The sequence below is a fragment of the Heptranchias perlo genome, chromosome 8 (assembly GCF_035084215.1).
Source record: "Heptranchias perlo isolate sHepPer1 chromosome 8, sHepPer1.hap1, whole genome shotgun sequence".
Lineage (NCBI taxonomy): Eukaryota > Metazoa > Chordata > Chondrichthyes > Hexanchiformes > Hexanchidae > Heptranchias > Heptranchias perlo.
Window position 1 is genome coordinate 68,478,445 of NC_090332.1, and position 19,315 is coordinate 68,497,759.

Consider the following 19,315-nt stretch of genomic DNA (forward strand, 5'->3'; position numbering starts at 1 on the left):
CAGGTCAGAGGATGTGTCTTCTGTGGCAACTGACTCACCTCCTGACTCCCCAAAGCCTTTCCACCATCTACAAAGCACAAATCAGGAGTGTGATGGAATACTCTCCAATTGCTTGGATGAGTGCAGCTCCAACAACACTCAAGAAGCTCGACACCATCCAGGACAAAGTCGCCCGCTTGATTGGCACCCCATCCATCACACTAAACATTCACTCCCTTCACCACCGGCGCACTGTGGCTACAGTGTGTACCATCCACAAGATGCACTGTAGCAACTCGCCAAGGCTTCTTCAACAGCATCTTCCAAACCCGCGATCTCTACCACCTAGAAGGACAAGGGCAGCAGGAATATGGGAACAACACCACCTGCACGTTCCCCTCCAAGTCACACACCATCCCGACTTGGAAAAATATCGTCGTTCCTTCATCGTCAATGGGTCAAAATCCTGGAACTTCCTACCTAACAGCACTGTGGGAGAACCTTCACCACATGGACTGCAGCGGTTCAAGAAGGCGGCTCACCACCACCTTCTCAAGGGTAATTAGGGATGGGCAATAAATGCTGGACTTGCCAGCGACGCCCACATCCCATGAACGAATAAAAAAAAATTTACCAAGAAAAACATTAATAATATACCACTGAACATCAGAGACGATTTTTCTGGGTGGTGCTGTTTCGGGGCAGACTGACTACAGTGCACAGGAAATGAGCTGCACCCTGGAAAATACTGGAATGCCTGGATTTCCTGATGGCCCTCAATGTACTGAAGAGGCCAGACTTCAGGCACTGCTGGAGGTGTTGTATTGGGTGCAGGGGCAGGAAGATCAGTAGCAATTTGGGCCTCAAAGGCATCAGCACTGTTAAAGGGGCATGTGTAGGATTTTGATCTGGACACATTCGGATCACATGTGGTAAGTTTCTAATTTAACTTACTTGTGCCAGAATCTGTGATTTGCACGTCAGTGGTCTTCATGTTAATTTAAAAGTCTGTACCCTGTGAATGAGTTCATGTTGCTGTGCCATGGCTGGGGTGGCAGCAGAACCCCAAGCAGCAGTCTGTGAACCTCCGCTGACTACCTCACAAAGGGGTTAGTGGAGGAACAGGGGAAGGAAGTGTGGGTGTGATACAAACTTTTGGATGAAGGGCACAATCGGAACAGTGTTTTCCTCAATGCTCACTGTCAGCAGGAGGAGAGGGACGTATAGGGCTGATAGGTCTATGAAAAGCACAGGTAAACAATGCTGAATGCCAACTCTGGCTACATTCCTTAGATCTGGGCCAAGGGGAACAGGATCATAATTGGCCCCTGGCCTATTATAAGTATCACTGCTGTATTTCATAAAATAAAAATATTTTCAGACCATTATGTTTGTTTCAGATAACAAGACAAACACCACTGGTTCCAATTTCTCCTTTCCTATATTACTTCCTCCACATTGCTCACTCTCATTCTGCAGCTTTGAATTCAGTGACCGGCAGCAACAAAGGTAACAGAAGCAATTCAGTCTGATTAACATTTTGGAGCAATCTACAATGCTGACAGGCTTCCCAATAATAAAATTGGATAGCACATACTAAATGGAGCTGCTGTTTTTCAATTCATTAAAAAGCAGGCAGCTTCCAATTTGATGTAGTGACAAGGGGAGCAAGGCAGTGGGTTAGAATGACATCCTTTTACTTCTGGGACTCGGGCTCCAATCCAGCGCAGACAGAATGAAAATCCTGTCTCTCGGACAGCTCTTACAGATCCTAAGTGAAACGTGTTTGGGCAGCTTTAACTTTAATTTCCCATCTTTCCCACCGGCGGGTATCAGCAGCAGTTTTACTGCAGTAAACGTTAATGTGAGGCCCGCTAGGAAAAAGCAGTGGGTTAACGGCGGAGTCATATGGGGAGGTGGAAGCCTTGCACCCCACCCCCCACCCCCACTAGCCCACCAATTGGAGGAAATCAAACCCCGCATCTCAAAACATATCGCAATATTTTCTGACCATTATATATGTTGCAAACAGCTGTATTACAAGACGAGCACCACTGGTTCAGATTTCTCCTTTCCTATATTTCTTCCTCCACATTGCTCACTCTCATAATTTTGCCAATAATTAGATACTAATTGGGTAATTCGCTCAAAGAGTTCATTAAGAATAGATGATAGGAAATGGGAAAACAACAATAGTGCAAAGGGGAGTACTATTCTGAGATTGGGTTTACGTGCATTGTTTGGGCAACACATGGAAACCTGTGAACACCATTTATATCGCATTAAAGCAGAAAGGCTTACTATGATTGTAAGTGGATGCATTTAATTTGCAAACATATCTTAAGTACTCCTGCATGTTGGTTGATATTCTAATTCACCTAAACAGACATTTCCATTGAAAATGAAGTGTCAGCCGTAGCTCAGTGATAGTACTTTTGCCTCTAAGCTAGAAGGTGGTGGCTTCAAACCCCACTCCAGGATTTGAGCACATAACTGAGACTGACACTTCAGTACTAAGCGAGTACCGCACTGTCTGAGGTGCTATATTTACGATGAGATATTAAATCGAGACCTTTCAGATAGACGTATAAGATACCCTGGCACTATTCAAAGACGAGTAAGCGATTTCTCCCAGTGTCCCAGCCAACACTTATCCCTGAACCAGCACCATCAAAAACAGATTAAATGGTTGTGGGATCTTGCTGTGCACAAATTGCCTGGTGTATTTGCCTATAAAACAGCAGCGATTATACTTCAAAAGTACCTCATTGGCTTTAAGCACTTTGGAATGTCCTGAAGATGTAAAAAGCGCTATATAAATGCAAGTTCTTTCTTTTAACTGTGTTGTTTTCAGCAATATCTGCCTAATATTTTGTAATGTATTGTAATTTTTCAGATATTTTGGAAGCTTACTAAGGATGCTGAGAAATAAACTAAGCACTATACGGAATCCCAGCAAGCAGGTTAGACAGCATAGATTCAGGAAAGTTTTCTGTTCCATCAAGTACTGCCTTTCAGGCTGTATTTCAGCTTTCGTGAAATGAGGTCCAGTTTGCACTCACAGCAGAACGTCTCCATTCCTAGTCTCTCTGTAGTCTTGTCCAGGTAACATACAATGTGATTATTACACACCCATAACTCTTGTCTGTTTTTGCACACTTCTAAGACCATGCTGGTGGTGAAATATTAACTTGCAGTCAATGGCCAACTTCTACTATATCTCAGAACACAAACTGGTGCAAAAGCTACCTGGTGCAAAACACGGATGGTTGAGAGGATTGTGGAACTGAGGCTGTTTCTACATAGCATATGTTGGCACATGGTATGTTGGCCTTTATTGCAAAGAGGTTGGAGTACAAGAGTAAGGAAGTCTTGCTGCAATTGTACAGGGCTTTGGTGAGACCACTCCTGGGGTACTGTGTACAGTTTTGGTCTCCTTACCGAAGGAAGGATGAACTTGCCTTAGAGGTGGTGCAACGAAGATTCACTAGATTGATTCCGGGGATGAAAGGGCCATCCTATGAGGAAAGATTGAGTAGAATGGGCCTATACTCTCTGGAGTTTAGAAGCATGAGAGGTGATCGCATTGAAACACATAGGGCTCAATTTTAAAAGGGCGGCGGGATGGCAGCGAGGGGATCAAAGGGCGCGCGGCAAATCCGGATAATAAAAACTTCCCTTTCCCCATTCAATTGGTGGCCCTTAACGTGGCTTCAAGGTTTGCCATCCGAAAGCTGCGCAGTGGGCGGACTGCGCACCCGCATGACAGGCTGTCAGCTGGAGACTCTGTATTTAAATGCTCCAATGGCTTTTGCTGGAGCAAAGACCAAAAAGACACAATGGAGCAGCATAGCAACAAGGCTGCTCCAAGATTTAATGATGCCTCACTTCAGGTGCTACTGGCTGGGGTGAGGAGGAGGAGGGAACTGTTTTACCTGGCTGACAGGAGGAAGTGCCCTGCCCCTGCCACCAAGAAGGCCTGTCTCGAGGTGGCAGAGGAGGTCACCAGCAGCAGCAACATCTCCCGCACCTGGGTCCAGTGCAAGAAGCATTTCAATGACTTAACTAGGTCAGCAAAAGTGAGTACACTTACTGATTCTCCTGCATTCCATGTTGCACATCACCCCGCCGCACCCCCCAACTCATTCTGCACTGCCAAGACTACTCCATCACATCACTCCTCACACCCACCTAAGGCTCTTCCTCAACTTACCTGCACTTCCTGAGAAATTACTCACCTCCCCATTTGTCACCCCACCACTACTGCTCACCCCAATCCTGATCCAAGGTGATGTCTCAGTCTCATACTCACTCTCTGATGGATCTTTTTCACGGTCAGCCTTACCCAAAGCAGTCATTCATCTACTGGCTACTTCACCATCACTCACTCACACATCTGTACTTTCTCCCCTTCTAGGAGAAGAAAGCGCAAAATGCACATGAGAGGGCGAGGACTGGAGGGGGGCCACAACAAATAGTGGTCCTCACAGATGCGGAGGAGGAGGCGTTGGAGATCAGCCACACCCTCGAGTGCCTGCTCATCGGAGACACCGAGACTGGCATCCCACAAACGTCTGGTAACACAACTTTAACATTCATCACACACAACATGAAATGATGTTAACAATGATTGGCATGTTGAACACCTCAGTATGGTCATCGCAACATGACACATCTGTGATGATGCTTAATATTGCCTTTTGTTCTTCAACGACTGCAGTGGCAGGAGAGGGCAATTCCACAGAGGAGCTCCCGGCATCTGAGGGTGCACCATCACATCTTAGCAAGCCATCCACCAGCGCAGATACTCACACCTCAGTGGGTCCGAGTAATCAATTAGTTGTGTTGGCACCTGGTGGGTCACCACACACAAGTGAGCACGAGCAGACACTGGTGACAGCGGCAGCTGTGGAGAGTGCGCGTTGGTGGGCGCACTCCTCTCCAGGCTCTGCTCAGCTGGATGCAGATGCTGAACCCTGGGGGCCATCCTTTAAAAGGAGAATGATCAAGGGACAGCAGCACATTTGCGAGGTGCTGAAACAGGTGCCTCGCACACTCTCCACAATAGCGCACTGGATGGAGGAGTCCGACTCCTGCATGTGTGGAATGGTGGCACAGGTACGGGAGGGAATCTCTGAGATAGTGTCACAGGGACGTGAGCAACTGTGAGATAGTGTAGCACGTAACTGCTGAAATGTCTGAGATAGCATCACAGATAACTGCGGAAATGTCTGAGATAGTGTCGCAGGTAAGTGCAGGAATGTTTGCAATGGAGAGAAGGCTAGCCTCCATTGAGCTTCAATCACAGCTCACAAATGAGTCCATTCAGGCCCTGACAACGGTTGTTCGGACTCAGGGTGAACAACATTCTGCTTCCTTAAACAGGCTGACAGATACTTTAGAAGTGGCCTTCCAAGGCATCACATATGTCCTCCAAACTGTTGTCCAGCAGGGTGGTAGGAGTGATATGGGCCTGGCCCAGGAGAGGAATGATGGTGAAAGTGGGAGACCACAGAACATGGAAGTGGGGACGCCACCCAAAGTGCTCCCACGTCTCACCCGTTGGCCCCCTCTCAACCAATGCCCACAATGCTGCCTCCTCTCCAGGTGGCCGAGTCAGCCCCTCCACAGGTGTAGGTGGAGCAGTCATTGGAGGGGCCCGCATGGGCTCCAAAATCCAGAGGGTATAGGCCAAAAGCATCTAAGCAGTCAGGGTATGAACATGAGCAATCTGCCACTACCTCAGTTGCAGCCACAGGGGATGCACCATGTAGAAGCGGTAGGAAGAGAAAGGCGAAGGATTTGTGATCACGAAGGGTATGCACAAAGGTGTCTGACAGACTGTCATGTTTTTCATTTATATTTGCTTTTTGTTAAAATCACATTAAATGTTATCATTCTCACCACTACTGCCACGTCTTGCCCGTTCTCACCACTACTGCCACGTCTTGCCCGTTCTCACCACTACAGCCACGTCTTGCCCATTTTCACCACTACTGCCACGTCTTGCCCAAAGGAAGATATAATTGAGATACTGGACGGGCTAAAAATTGATTAAGAAGAGGTACTTGAAAGGCTAGCTGTACTTAATGTAGATAAGTCACCCGGACCGGATGTTGCTAAGGGAAGTAAGGGTGGAAATTGCGGAGGTACCGGCCATAATCTTCCAAACATCCATAAATACGGGGGTGATACCAGAGGACTGGAAAATTGCAAATGTTATACCTTTGTTCAAAAAAGGGTGTAAAGATAAACCCAGCAACTATAGGCCAGTCAGTTTAACCTCAGTGGTGGGGAAACTTTTAGAAACGATAATCCGGGATAGAATTAACAGTCACTTGGACAAGTGTAGATTGATTAGGGAAAGCCAGCACGGATTTGTTAAAGGCAAATCGTATTTAACTAACCTGATAGAGTTTTTTGATGAGGTAACAGAGAGGATAGATCAGGGCAATGCAGTTGATGTGGTGTATATGGACTTTCAAAAGGCGTTTGATAAAGCGCTGCACGATAGGCTTATAATCAAGATTGCGGCCCATGGAATAAAGGGGGTGGTAGCAACATGGATACTGAATTGTCTAAGGGACAGGAAACAGAGTGTAGTGTTTTCCGGACTGGAGGGAGGTGTACAGTGGTGTTCCCCAGGGGTCGGTACTGGGACCACTGCTTTTCTTGATATATATTAATGACTTGGTCTTGGGTGTACAGGGCACAATTTCAAAATTTGCAGATGACATAAAACTTGGAAGGGTTGTAAACAGTGAGGAGGATAGTGATAGACTTCAAGAGGATATAGACAGGCTGGTGGCATGGGTGGACACATGGCAGATGAAATTTAACGCAGAAAAATGGGAAGTGATACATTTCGGTAGGAAGAATGAGGCGAGGCAATATTAACTAGAGGGCGCAACTCTAAAAAGGGTACAGGAACAGAAAGATCTGGGGGTATATGTGCACAAATCGTTGAAGGTGGCAGGGCAGGCTGAGAAAGCGGTTAAAATAGGATACAGGATCCCTGGCTTTATAAATAGAGGCATAGAGTACAAAAGTATGGAAGTCATGATGAATCTTTATAAAACACTAGTTTGGCCACAACTGGAGCATTGTGTCCAGTTCTGGGCACCGCACTTTAGGAAAGATGTGAAGGCCTTAGAGAGGATGCAGAAGAGATTTACTAAAATGATTCCAGGGATGAGGGACTTTAGTTACGTGGACAGACTGGAGAAGCTGGGGTTGTTCTCCTTGGAACAGAGAAGGTTGTGAGGAGCTTTGATAGAGATATTCAAAATCTTGAAGGGTCTAGACAGAGCAGATCAGGAGAAACTGTTCCCATTGGCGGAAGGGTCGGACCAGAGGACATAGCTATAAGATGATTGGCAAAAGAACCAAAGGTAACATGAGCAAAAACTTTTTCACACAGCGAGTGGTTAGGATCTGGAATGCACTGCCCAAGGGGGTGGTGGAGGCAGATTCAATCATGGCCTTCAAGAGGGAACTGGACAAGTACTTGAAAGAAAAAATTTGCAGGACTACGGGGACAGTGCTGGGGAGTGAGATTAGCTGGATTGCTCTTGCATAGAGCCAGCGTGGACTCGATGGGCCAAATGGCCTCCTTCCATGCTGTAACCTTTCTATGATTCTATGATTCTTGACTGGCTTTTGTGATAGGACCCTTTCATGTGGTTCACCGTGAATGGCGACACTTGATGCCAGCCAGTGGGTCACTTTAGAGTGGATGTATGTGTAGTTGCAGGACTGATTTGTGCAGGGAAGGGGGGAGCTGGTGTTGGGACTGGGTGAGCATGTTCAATTGTAGACCTGGTGGCGACGTGGCTGTCGTTGTATCGATGCTGTTGCTCGGTGATAGAGTTCCTCAGAGGTGTTATGAGCCACTTGTGCAGGGGGTACCCCTTATCCCGAGTAGCCAGCCCTTAAGGGTGTTCGGTGCGCGGAAGAGGCCCGGGATGTTGGATTCCCTCAGAATGAAGAAATTGTGGCAGTAGCCAGGGAATCTGGTGCACACATGAAGGAATCTTTTGCAGTAGTCACTAACGAGCTGAGCGTTGATGGAGTGATAGCCCTTTCTGTTGATGAACAGGCCTGGCTCGTGTGGAGGTGCTCGGATTGCTATATGGGTGCAATCGATTGCACCCTGCACCCGTGGGAAGCTAGCCACTGAGTGGAATCCCACTGCCCTCTCCGTCTGGCTGAGGTCGTCCATGGGGAAGTTGACGTATTACGAGGCACTGCGAAACAAGCCATTGGTGACCTGCCTTACGCACTTGTGTGCAGACTACTGAGAGACCCCGGTGATGTCACCAGTCGCATTGTGAAATAATCCGGAGGCGAAGAAGTTGAGGGCAGTGGTGACTTTAACAGCGACGGGTAATGAGATGTCTCCAGGCCCAGTCGGGGGCAGCTTGGCATGAAGGAGGCTGCAGATGTCTGCGACTATCCGGTGACTGACTCTGAGCCCCCGTATGCACTGCTCCTCAGAGAGGTCCAGGAAGCTGAGCCTCGGTCTGTAGACCCTCTGGTGAGGGTAGTGCCACCTGCGAGGTCGCTCTCTCTGTTGTTCCCCTCTGTGCTCTTGTGCAGGTGCCTGTGGTGTACCACTGTGGAGCTGCAAGTGGTACAAGTGCACGCTGTGCCTGGCGAGGATCGTGATGTTGTCCTCGGATGTAGTGATGAATGCAGCCATCGCGCACCCCCCATCCTGATGGTGTCAGTTTGAAGGGGTCCGAAAAGTTGGTAAATATGTGTAAACAGAAGAATTCTGAGTGGAAACCAAGAATTTTCAGTCTAAACACAAAGATCTCCCAGCCAAAAGTTTGTCTGAGAGAACTGAGTGGCCTGCTGCAATAACTCATCTTTTATCCCCATCTGTCAAACAGGCATTTAAATGTCCAAACGGCTGCCAGCTGAAACACGGCTCTTTCACCATGGAGTGTTTCACACAGCATGGGAAACACGTTGAGGCAGCGTTGAAATCATGCGCCTTCATAGTTAATTGGATTTATGTACATTTCAAGCGCTTTAATTGCCAGCGGGACTTCTGGGTTCGGGAACAGCACGCACACTCAGATGACTCTGGGTCGTGCGTGTTCTTCAACATGTTGGAGCCAGGATTCCTGCCCACTCCAGAAGATCCCGATTTTCTTTGCCTCCCCGCCCCCAATGCACTCGGACTTCAGTTTTAAAATTGAGCCCATAAGATTCTGAGAGGGCTTGACAGGGTAGATGCTGAGCGGCTGTTTCCCCTGGCTGAAGAGTCTAGAACTTGGGGGCACAGTCTTAGGATAAGGGATCAGACATTTAGGACTGAGATGAGGAGGAATTTCTTCACTCAGAGGGTTGTGAATCTTTAGAATTCTCTACCCAGAGGGCTGGGGATGCTCAGTCATGGAATATGTTCAAGAATGAGATCGATAGATTTTTGGACTCTAAGGGAGTCAAGCGACATGGGGATCGGGCGGGAAAGTGGAGTTGAGGTCGAAGATCAGCCATGATCTTATTGAAAGGTGGAGCAGGTTTGAGTGGCCGTATGGCCTACTCCTGCTCCTATTTCTTATGTTCTTATGTTGGTTCTGTAGTGACACAGGTTCAATTCCACCATGGCAATGGAAACCTAGACCAGATATGATACTGGATTCAGACTCACCTAAAAAATTGGTACAACAATGAAAGTGTTTTTGTGCTTAAAGGAGCTAATTACCATAATGTAATTGTGATTTGATATCCAGACCCTGCCAGAAGAACCTGTGTCAATTTAATGTATCGTTTTAGTACTCTTAAAAATGATTTTATTCGTTTGATCTCTCCCATCATTGTAATGCCATCTTGCAATCAGTTCTTCAAGTTATGCCATCTTGCATCAAGTATAACACTGCATTTTTATTTTAAAAACAATTTATAAAGGTTCTAATAATATTGATCTTACAGCTAGAAAATGTTTAACAGTGAGTATATGGAGTAATTCCTTCTGTTTTAAGGGAACATATCTTACCCCACTTTGATCTTGATGATGCCATGTGCAGACAACTCAAAGACATATTTTGATAAACAAAACATTCATCAAACACTTTTTTTTACAAAGGCTGATGGGGGAGAAAGGACAGTACCAGCATTATTTGAAGGGTAGGGGAAGGTGAATTTTCGTTTACAATGAGGCAGTTGGAGGGAGCAAAGGGTACCAGCTTGAATGGAAGGCAGAAGAAGAGATCTGGTTTCAAATGGGTTTGACAGGAAGAAGACAGGTAAGGTGTGAGAAAAAATAAAATCTTTTACCCAGCATGCAACCTCCACCCAAAACTGAGCAACACCCCTTTCAGTGCTGCTGCATTTCAGATTTCCTACTCCCAAGTGACACAGTGTTCCCTGCGCACGTACAAAACATGCATGCTATGCAAATTATCCAGCTCCATGGAATCTGACAACGTTGACCCACCTTGCAAACACTGTGGGTGTGTCCAGGAGAGCAGGCCATTCTTTGGCCCAATCATGGATCAAGCCCCTTACTCCTTCAAAATTTGAATTTCCCCTTCAGGCTTTCATAGACTTACATTTTATTTTCTCCAATATGAATAAAGAAATGTTGAGTATACCTACAGCTTATGTTGGTAGTCTGTGTCCTGCTGCACTTTCAATGTAACTATTCACATGACATAGGCTTATAATCAGGGCCATTCTTGAGTTGCTAACTTTTGGGATATGTGTGAGCCTTTTTGTAGCAGTTGGTCAGCCTCTGCTAGTTTTCTAGGTTGGCATCTATGATTTTATTTAGAAATGATGATATAAATTTACATCAAACTGTATTAAGTAGGTGCAGCATGGTTTGGAGATGGTGGAAGTGAAGAAAGTAGATTACACTGGACTTTCCGATTCCCTGTCTCTCGCTCTCCCTCATGACAGTGGCAATGAGCTACCTATGAAACAGGGGCTGGGTGGGTCCTGACAGCAATTGTTTGTCAAGAATAGTGACCGCTGCTACCTTTGTTTGGTTTCCAGTTAAACCAATCATCCGATAAAACCAGGTAACCTTTGTTCCCACTTTCCTCTCCCCATGAATTTTCCACTCTCCACTTTTCAAAGTCACCTTCATATTAATCCTTTTCAGAGAAGCCAGTCAGAACCATAGCATGCGTCATCTGTGGCTTGCCATACATCAGCCTTTCTACCTTGTCTAAGTTGGTCAGAGAAACTCCAAACAGCAGCTCTCGGTTAAGTATTTTGGGATCATTGATCCCCAGCTTGCTGCAAAATTGTTTCCCTACGTTGCAGCCAAACCAGACTGCCTCTCCATCCTTGATGGAAGCAGCGGCCATTTGCTTTAACACCCCAATTTGCTTGGTTGGCATCTCTGCAATCAAACTCTGATAAGACCAACGTCATTACAATGAACAACTTTTAATAGATAATTGCGCTCCACAGCACCTTCTGTAATGCGTTTTAATCCCTAAAGTAACAAAGCTCCCAGATGTAATTGTTCTAGCACTCACAGGTCGTGCCTAATGTGATTAAAATGTGCCCGATACAATTGCAGCATATGGGCTGCAATAGGAAATCCGGTGAAATGAGATTTCCTCTCAGCGGTCTAGTGAAAAAGTAGGTTGGAGAGGTCCTCAAATTTTGAAAAGATTCATCCACCTGGCAGCTACTTTTCCAGTTCTCATGAGTTGATGACAGCTACAGTTTTCGTTCCACATATGGTGGAATTAGCCATTTGGGTATTTTTCTACAGGTTGACTTCAGGGCATAAAAGCATTTGGATATTTGCAGAGTCAAAGCTTCAGTGGCAGCACGTCCATGCATGAACCTCCCAAACTGCCAGGTGACATGGACCTATACCCACACCCCTACAGTATTGCATGGTAATTTATATAGCGCCTTTAACAAAGTAAAACATCCCAAGGTGCTACACAAGAGCAATATCAGACAAAATTTGATACCGAGCTACATAAGGAGCTATTAGGACAGGTGACCAAATATTAGACGCCATCAAACTAACTCAAACCACTATGGTGACATTCGGGTAAAGATGCAATGGTATCAATGACATCGCTTGTGAACCGCCCAGGGGTTAGATGACAATGCTCCGGGGAACAGAAACCTTTCATTCATCTCAAGCTCTGAGTGAGAGGTACTTTCATTTTGATTTAGAGCTCACTCAATATTTGTCACTGCCGAGGTAATCGAGGCATTTTAAATTAATGAATTAAAACAGAAATCCCTCATCTAATCATTCACCGTCAGATTCCCATCTGCAGCAAGAATAGTTTCAACCATTCGTGGAACCCATCTGCAGCCGGCAAAGAGGGCACGGTGCAGAACTGTGAAGCTAAAAAGCGCTGGTAGATAGCAGATGTACCAATTAATAACCTGTCATGGCTGATGGAAGGAACAGAGCATTTTCCTCAAAGATCCTGCATGTTTTCTCCATTTTGGGTCACCGGGGTTCACAAAGCAAACTCTAGTTCCCTGGGGATATCTCAGAAACTGTCTCATTAGAGGCTCTCCTTTCTGACAGGTTAGAACCACCTACTAGCAATTAACTCACCTGGTCGCTCCCAAGAATTCTGAAGTGATGCATTTCCTTAATCAGTGAGTCTGGGCAGCCACCTGTAAAACAGTGCAAAGGAAAATAAGATTGACAAGTGTAATTTTTTTTCCACAGTGGGAGCTGGTTAACACCAACAGTAATAAAGAACGGAAATTGTGCTCTTTCCTATCTGGTAACCATACCTAGTTAAGCAGGGTGCGATTAGTTACAACTCTGGGGTTTACTGAATTTGTGTCAGATAATGCAATCTAATTGTTTACTTTGTCAGTCTTACTGCAATCCAATATTTTTTTACACTCTGCACATTCAATTAAGGCTGTGGTAATGTTTTTCCAAAATCTATTTTTATTAGTCTCCTAATTGCTTCTATGTCTGCAGTACTTAATAGCCGTTGCTTTCAAATATTAACCGTTTCAGATAATCTAACTGCACAATTGTCATGTGTTCCTCAGGGCAGCCTCCTAGGCCCAACTATCTTCAGTTGCATCAACAATGACCTACCCTCCATCATAAGGTAAGACGTGAGGCTGTTTGCTGATGATTGCTCAGATAATGAAGCAGTCCATGCCTCCATGCAGCAAGATCCGAACAACACCTAGGCTTGGGCTGATAAGTGGCAGGTAACATTCGTACCACACAAGTGCCAGACAATGACCATCTCCAACAAGAGAGAACCAAACCACCTTATTCAATGGCATTACCATCGCTGAGTCTCCTACCAATCAACATCCTAGGGGGTCACCATTAACCAGAAACTGAACTAGACCAGCCACATAAATGCCGTGGCTACTAGAGCAGGTCAGAGGCTGGGTATTCCAAGGCAAGTGGCTCACCTCCTGACTCCCCAGATCCTCTCCACCACCATCAGGAGTGTGATGGAATACTCTCTTTATTTGTCTGGATGGGTGCAATTGCAACAAAATTGAAGTAGCTCAAAGTCATCCAGGACAAAGCAGTCCGATTGGTCGGCACTCATCCTAAACAACCACTCCCTCCACCACCGGCGTACGATGGCTGCGATGTGTTCTGTCTATAGGATGCAATGCAGCAAGGCTTCTTCAACAGCACCTCCCAAACCTGTGACTTCTACCACCTAGAAGGACAAAGGCAGCAGGTGCATGGGACCAACACCATCACCTCCAAGTTCCCCTCCAAGTCCCACACCATCCCAACTTGGAAATCTATCGCCGTTCCTTCATCGTCGCTGGGTCAAAATCCTGGAACTCTTTACCTAACAGCACTGTGGGAGCACCTTCACCACACGGACTGCAGCAGTTCAAGGGCAACTCTCAAAGGCAACTCAGGATGGGAATAAATGCCAGCCTTGCCGGCGACGCCCATATCCCGAGAATGAATTTAAAAAAAGACAGCGCCATTTCGTTTTGACTGTTCTAATTAAAAGAAAAGGTCAATCACCAGTTCATAAATATTGGGCCACGTGACATTGCTCTTGAGAGGTTACATTGATGTGCATCAAATTGCCTGATGTTCACTCAGAACCATAAATCAACAAAAACTGACATTACTTATTTTTCAATTACAATTACTGTAGCAGAAACATTTGATACACTTTAACAAAACATTTGAGTGTTCTGGAAATGCTACTGGCAAAATGCAGCCTACAAAGCATTATGTTGACTAGGAGGTGGAGATTTCTCCCTTAAGAAAAACAGGTGAATGACTCCCCTAGCAAAATTATGGGAGCAAACATCTTGAAATGCGCAATTACATTAGCGGGTTGTTAATTACGAAAGAAAACAGTCATTCTCCCTTTTGTCGTTAAAATAGGAATTTCACCCTATGAAGTGTTGAATACATAGGAACATACGAATGTACGGAACAAGAAAAAACTTTGCTGTCCATCTGGCTAGTTCCAGTGTTTGGGAACTATCATATCCTGTATTTGTCTCCTGTACCCCTCTATCAATTTTTTTTGCCAGGTACTTATCCAACTCTTGATACAATCAGCCCCAATGTTAGCCGTAGCTCAGGCACTTTTGCATCTGAGTCAGAAATTTGTGGTTCAAGTCCCACTCCAGAGACAAAATCTAGGCTGACACTCCAGTGCAGTACTGAGCGAGTGCTGCAGTGTCGGAGGTACTGTCTTTCAGGCGGATGTAAAAGATCCCATGGAACTATTTCAAAGAAGAGCAGGGAAGTTCTCCCTAGTGTCCTGGCCAATATTCATCCCTTAATCAACATCACTAAAAACAGATTATCTAGTCACATTGCTGTTTGTGGGACCTTGCTGTGACCCATTATAATAGTGACTACACTTCAAAAGTACTTCATCAGCTGTAAAGTACTTTGGGACGTCGTGAAAGGCGTCATATAAATGCAAGTCTTTCTTTTATTTGCAGTGCCACTCTTGGCAGTCCATTCCACACATTCACCACCCTTTGTGTAAAGTAGTTCCAGTTGTATCTTGGCGTCGTCGACAGTGCTATCAAGCGGCATTTACTCACCAATCACCTGCTCAGTTTGGGTTCTGCCAGGACCACTCAGCTCCAAACCTCATTACAGCCTTGGTCCAAACATGGACAAAATAGCTGAATTCCAGCAGTGAGGTGAGAGTGACTGCTCTTGACATCAAGGCAGCATTTGCCCAAGTGTGGCACCAAGGAGCCCTAATAAAATTAAAGTCAATGGGAATCAGGGGGAAAACTCTCCAGTGGCTGGAGTCGTACCTAGTACAAAGGAAGACGGTAGTGGTTGTTGGAGGCCAATCATCTCAGCCCCAGGACATTGCTGCAGGAGTTCCTCAGGGCAATGTCCGAGGCCCAAACATCTTCAGCTGCTTCATCAATGAACTTCTCTCCATCATAAGGTCAGAAATGGGGATGTTCGCTGATGATTGCACAGTGTTCAGTTCCATTTGCAACCCCTCAGATAATGAAGCAGTCCGTGCCCGCATGCAGCAAGACCTGGACAACATCCAGGCTTGAGCTGATAAGTGGCAAGTAATATTCGCGCCAGACAAGTGCCAGGCAGTGACCATCTCCAACAAGAGAGAGTATAACCACCTCCCCATGACATTCAATGGCATTAACATCGCCGAATCCCCCACCATCAACATCCTGGGGGTCACCATTGACCAGAAACTTAACTGGACCAGCCACATAAATACTGTGGCTACAAGAGCAGGTCAGAGGCTGGATATTCTGCGGTGAGTGACTCAGCTCCTGACTCCCCAGAGTCTTTCCACCATTTACAAGGCACAAGTCAGGATTGTGATGGAATACTCTCCACTTGCCTGGATGAGTACAGCTCCAAAAACACTCAAGAAGCTTGACACCATCCGGGACAAAGCAGCCCGCTTGATTGGCACGCCATCCATCACCCTAAACATTCACTCCCTTCACCACTGGCGCACCGTGGCTGCAGTGTGTACCATCCATAGGATGCACTGCAGCAACTCACCAAGGCTTCTTCGACAGCACCTCCCAAGCCTGCGACCTCTACCACGTAGAAGGACAAGGGCAGCAGCCACATGGGAACAACACCACCTGCACGTTCCCCTCCAAGTCACACACCATCCCGACTTGGAAATATATCGCCGTTCCTTCATCGTCGCTGGGTCAAAATCCTGGAACTACCTACCTAACAGCATTGTGGAAGAACCTTCATCACATGGACTGCAGCGGTTCAAGAAGGCGGCTCACCACCACCTTCTCAAGGGCAATTTGGGATGGGCAATAAATGCTGGCCTTGCCAGCAACGCCCACATCCCATGAACGAATAAAAAAAATCTTGATGAATGCGCAATTTGTTTTACAAGAAATGTGATACTTAGATCAAGATTTGTATAAGTGCTAATTTCCAGACTTCTGTATTTATTTTACGCTGATAAGGCAACTGTCTGACTCATTTTGTAAGTTACGAGCCACCTCATCAGATTCAATTGCCCTCTTTATTGACTACGAATTTGACCAGCTTGAATTGACTTTGTAAAATTAATTTAAATTATAAACTGCAAGGGTCTCAATATTGAACTCACTTATCACTTCTCCCTGCGGCAACATAACCCCTCTAATATGTACCTGCTGTTTCCTTTCCTTCGGCCAATTTATTATCTTTTTTTAGATTTTACCCTAAATCCCCATGGATTCAAGTTTAGATAGTTTTTTTGTGTGGAACTTTAAATGCGTTTTAGAAAGTCTAGGTACATCATGCAGTAGGCTTCTCACAGTCCACTTGGGATGCCACTTCCTCAAAAAAGTTAAGGAGGCTGGTGGGACAGGATCTGAATACACGTTGGTTGCTGTTGACTATTTTATTGGCATAAAGGTAATCCTGAAGTTCATTCCTGATGATCGATTCCATTATTTTATTAATATTGAGGGCATTAAGGTAAGATCAATGAATCTGTTTTGCTAATCATTTTGAAAATGGGCATCACTATAGCCATCTATCCAAACCTCTCCAGTGTTCATTGACTCCCTCAGAATGAGCATTATGTCTCTTGGCAACTGGGGAAAAATACCATCCATCCCTCGAGCTATATTTATTTTTAGCTTGTCCATTATGTCCATCTCATTTATGTTGAAATCATTAATTTTACATGTATTTTACTGCCTCAGCCCATTTGCTGCTGAAACCCTCAGCCATGCTTTTATTACCTCCAGACTCGACTATTCCAATACTGTCCTGGCTGGCCTCTCATCTTCCACCCTCCGTAAACCTGAGCACATCAAAAACTCTGCTGCCCTTATCCAGACTCGCATCGAGTCCCGCTCACCCAACACCCCTGTTCTTGCTGACCTACATTGGCCTCCAGCAATGCCTCAATTTTAAAATTCTCATCCTTGTGGTTCAAATCCCTCCATGCCTTGCCCCTCCCTATCTCTGTAACCTTCTCCAGCTCTACAACTCTCCGAGAAGTCTGCGTTCCTCCAACTCTGGCCTCTTGTGCATTCCCAATTTCCTTCGCCCTCATTGGTGGCCATGCCATCAGCTGTCTAGGCCCTAAACTCTGGAATTCCCTCCCTAATCCTCTCTATCTATCTATCGTCCTTTAAGACACTTCTTAAAACCTACCTCTTTGACCAAGCTTTTGGTCACTTGTCCTAATATCTCCTTATGTGGCTTGGTGTGAAATTTTGTCTGATAAAGCTCCGATGAAGCCCACCTTGGGACGTTTTACTACGTTAAAGGTGCAATGTAAATGCAAGTTGTTGATGGTGGATTATCGCTACTTAGGGAGGGCATGTTGCTCTTGTTTACCCTACGGAATACTTGGCTGAAGTAAACACTTGGGATACAATTCATCTTTTGCTCATGCTCAGTTTCAAACTCGCCCGTATCTTTTATTGTTCTCACCTTTTACTGACTGCCCTACTGTTGTTGTTCTGAAATAATTTCTTCGTGTTATGTTTTAGCATCTGCACCTATGGTTTTTCCCGGGTCTCTCTTTGTCCCCCGACCACCCTTTTAGCATGTCTCTGCATGTTCTTTTATTCATCCTAGTGACATACTGGGCTACAGCATTGCCTATCATTTCTGCACACTTTATCCACCTCTATTTTGTATTCATTGCCATTGTATAGGGCCAGCCATGTTTCGGATAATCTTAATCAAATACTCATCCAGCTCCTTTTTAAGGAAGTTAACCCACATAGTGTTAACTCCACAAGGCTGCATGATAACATGTAAATGTAGATGTTAAGTGGGTGAGGAAAATGGGTTAAAAATGGTGCATTTTACAGGATTAAAATGACAAATTAATTTCTACTTAATTTTATATAAAACTGAAGTGGAACACTCTGAAAGGTCAGTAGCACTATGCTTTTGAGCAAGTACCTTATTCCTAATCACCTTCATAATATGTTGCATTAGCTTGGAAAAGGAAGCACCTCCCACAGAGGTCAAAAGTCCAAGTGACAGCCGAATTAGAATGATTAAATCAGACCCAGCATGGCTAAAGTCAATGACTCCTTCATTTGCATTTCTGATTTCCCATGGCGATCACTGTTACGATGTTCCATTTCATTTTAGTTATGAGACAAAATTCACACTGAAATTATGAATAAGCAAAACTGTCTAAATGAGAATATAAAGACAGATTCTGCAATCCCCGCATGCCAGTATACTCACACTGGTAGAATGGGGAGCTGACCTCGTCAGACTGGGCCAGGTCAGCTAATTTACGTAATTCACATGCTCTCCCTTTGGGTATTTGCATGTGCAGGGAGCGCTATGACTGCAAATGTGTGGAAAATAGGGAATGCAGCAGATTTTAAAGGGCTGCTGCTCTTTGAAACTTTTGCCCAATGTTCGTCCTGACTGCTGCAGAGAAAATGGAATCTGACTAATGGCCAGTACCAGAATTGTCTTCTTTGATGAGGCGACATTGGAGGGTAGAAATTTAGGGGGGGTGGCTGCCCATTCTTGGGCACACACGGGGGAGGGGGGCAGCGGCGCTCCTGCTCCTGCAAAGGGTCCTGCAAAGAAGAGCAGGACCCTAATTTACATCAATTCTCCTTCGCTTTCAATGTTGCCTGCATGTGCTTCCTGCCCGCATATTAAGAGTTTAGTAGGCCAGTTAGTGACTGAAAAACGGGTGCTGCGCAGCCGAATTTATAGGCCTGGATGGTTTATTTGAAGAGGTGACAGAGGAACGTCTCCGTTCAGGCACAGAAAGGAGCCCTCCTCTTAGAGAAAATACACGGCGTGCACGGCAGAAGAGAGTCAATGCTGTCTCCCATGTCCACTGCCCTTGGGGGAAAAGATGAGGAAGAAATTCTCTGGACTGGGGAAGAGTGCTGAGCACCTATAGTT

At 45.5% G+C, this 19,315-nt stretch overlaps 1 protein-coding gene across 1 annotated transcript in view; it reads right to left on the reverse strand.

Annotated features, from left to right (window-relative positions):
• The window catches only part of prkn (parkin RBR E3 ubiquitin protein ligase), a 1,016,703-nt gene that overhangs the window by 155,296 nt on the left and 842,092 nt on the right, over positions 1-19,315 (reverse strand). Inside the window, exon 8 of the mRNA XM_067989235.1 lies at positions 12,536-12,597. Within this exon, the coding sequence (XP_067845336.1) occupies positions 12,536-12,597 (62 nt within the window). The remainder of the gene's footprint in view (positions 1-12,535; positions 12,598-19,315) is intronic.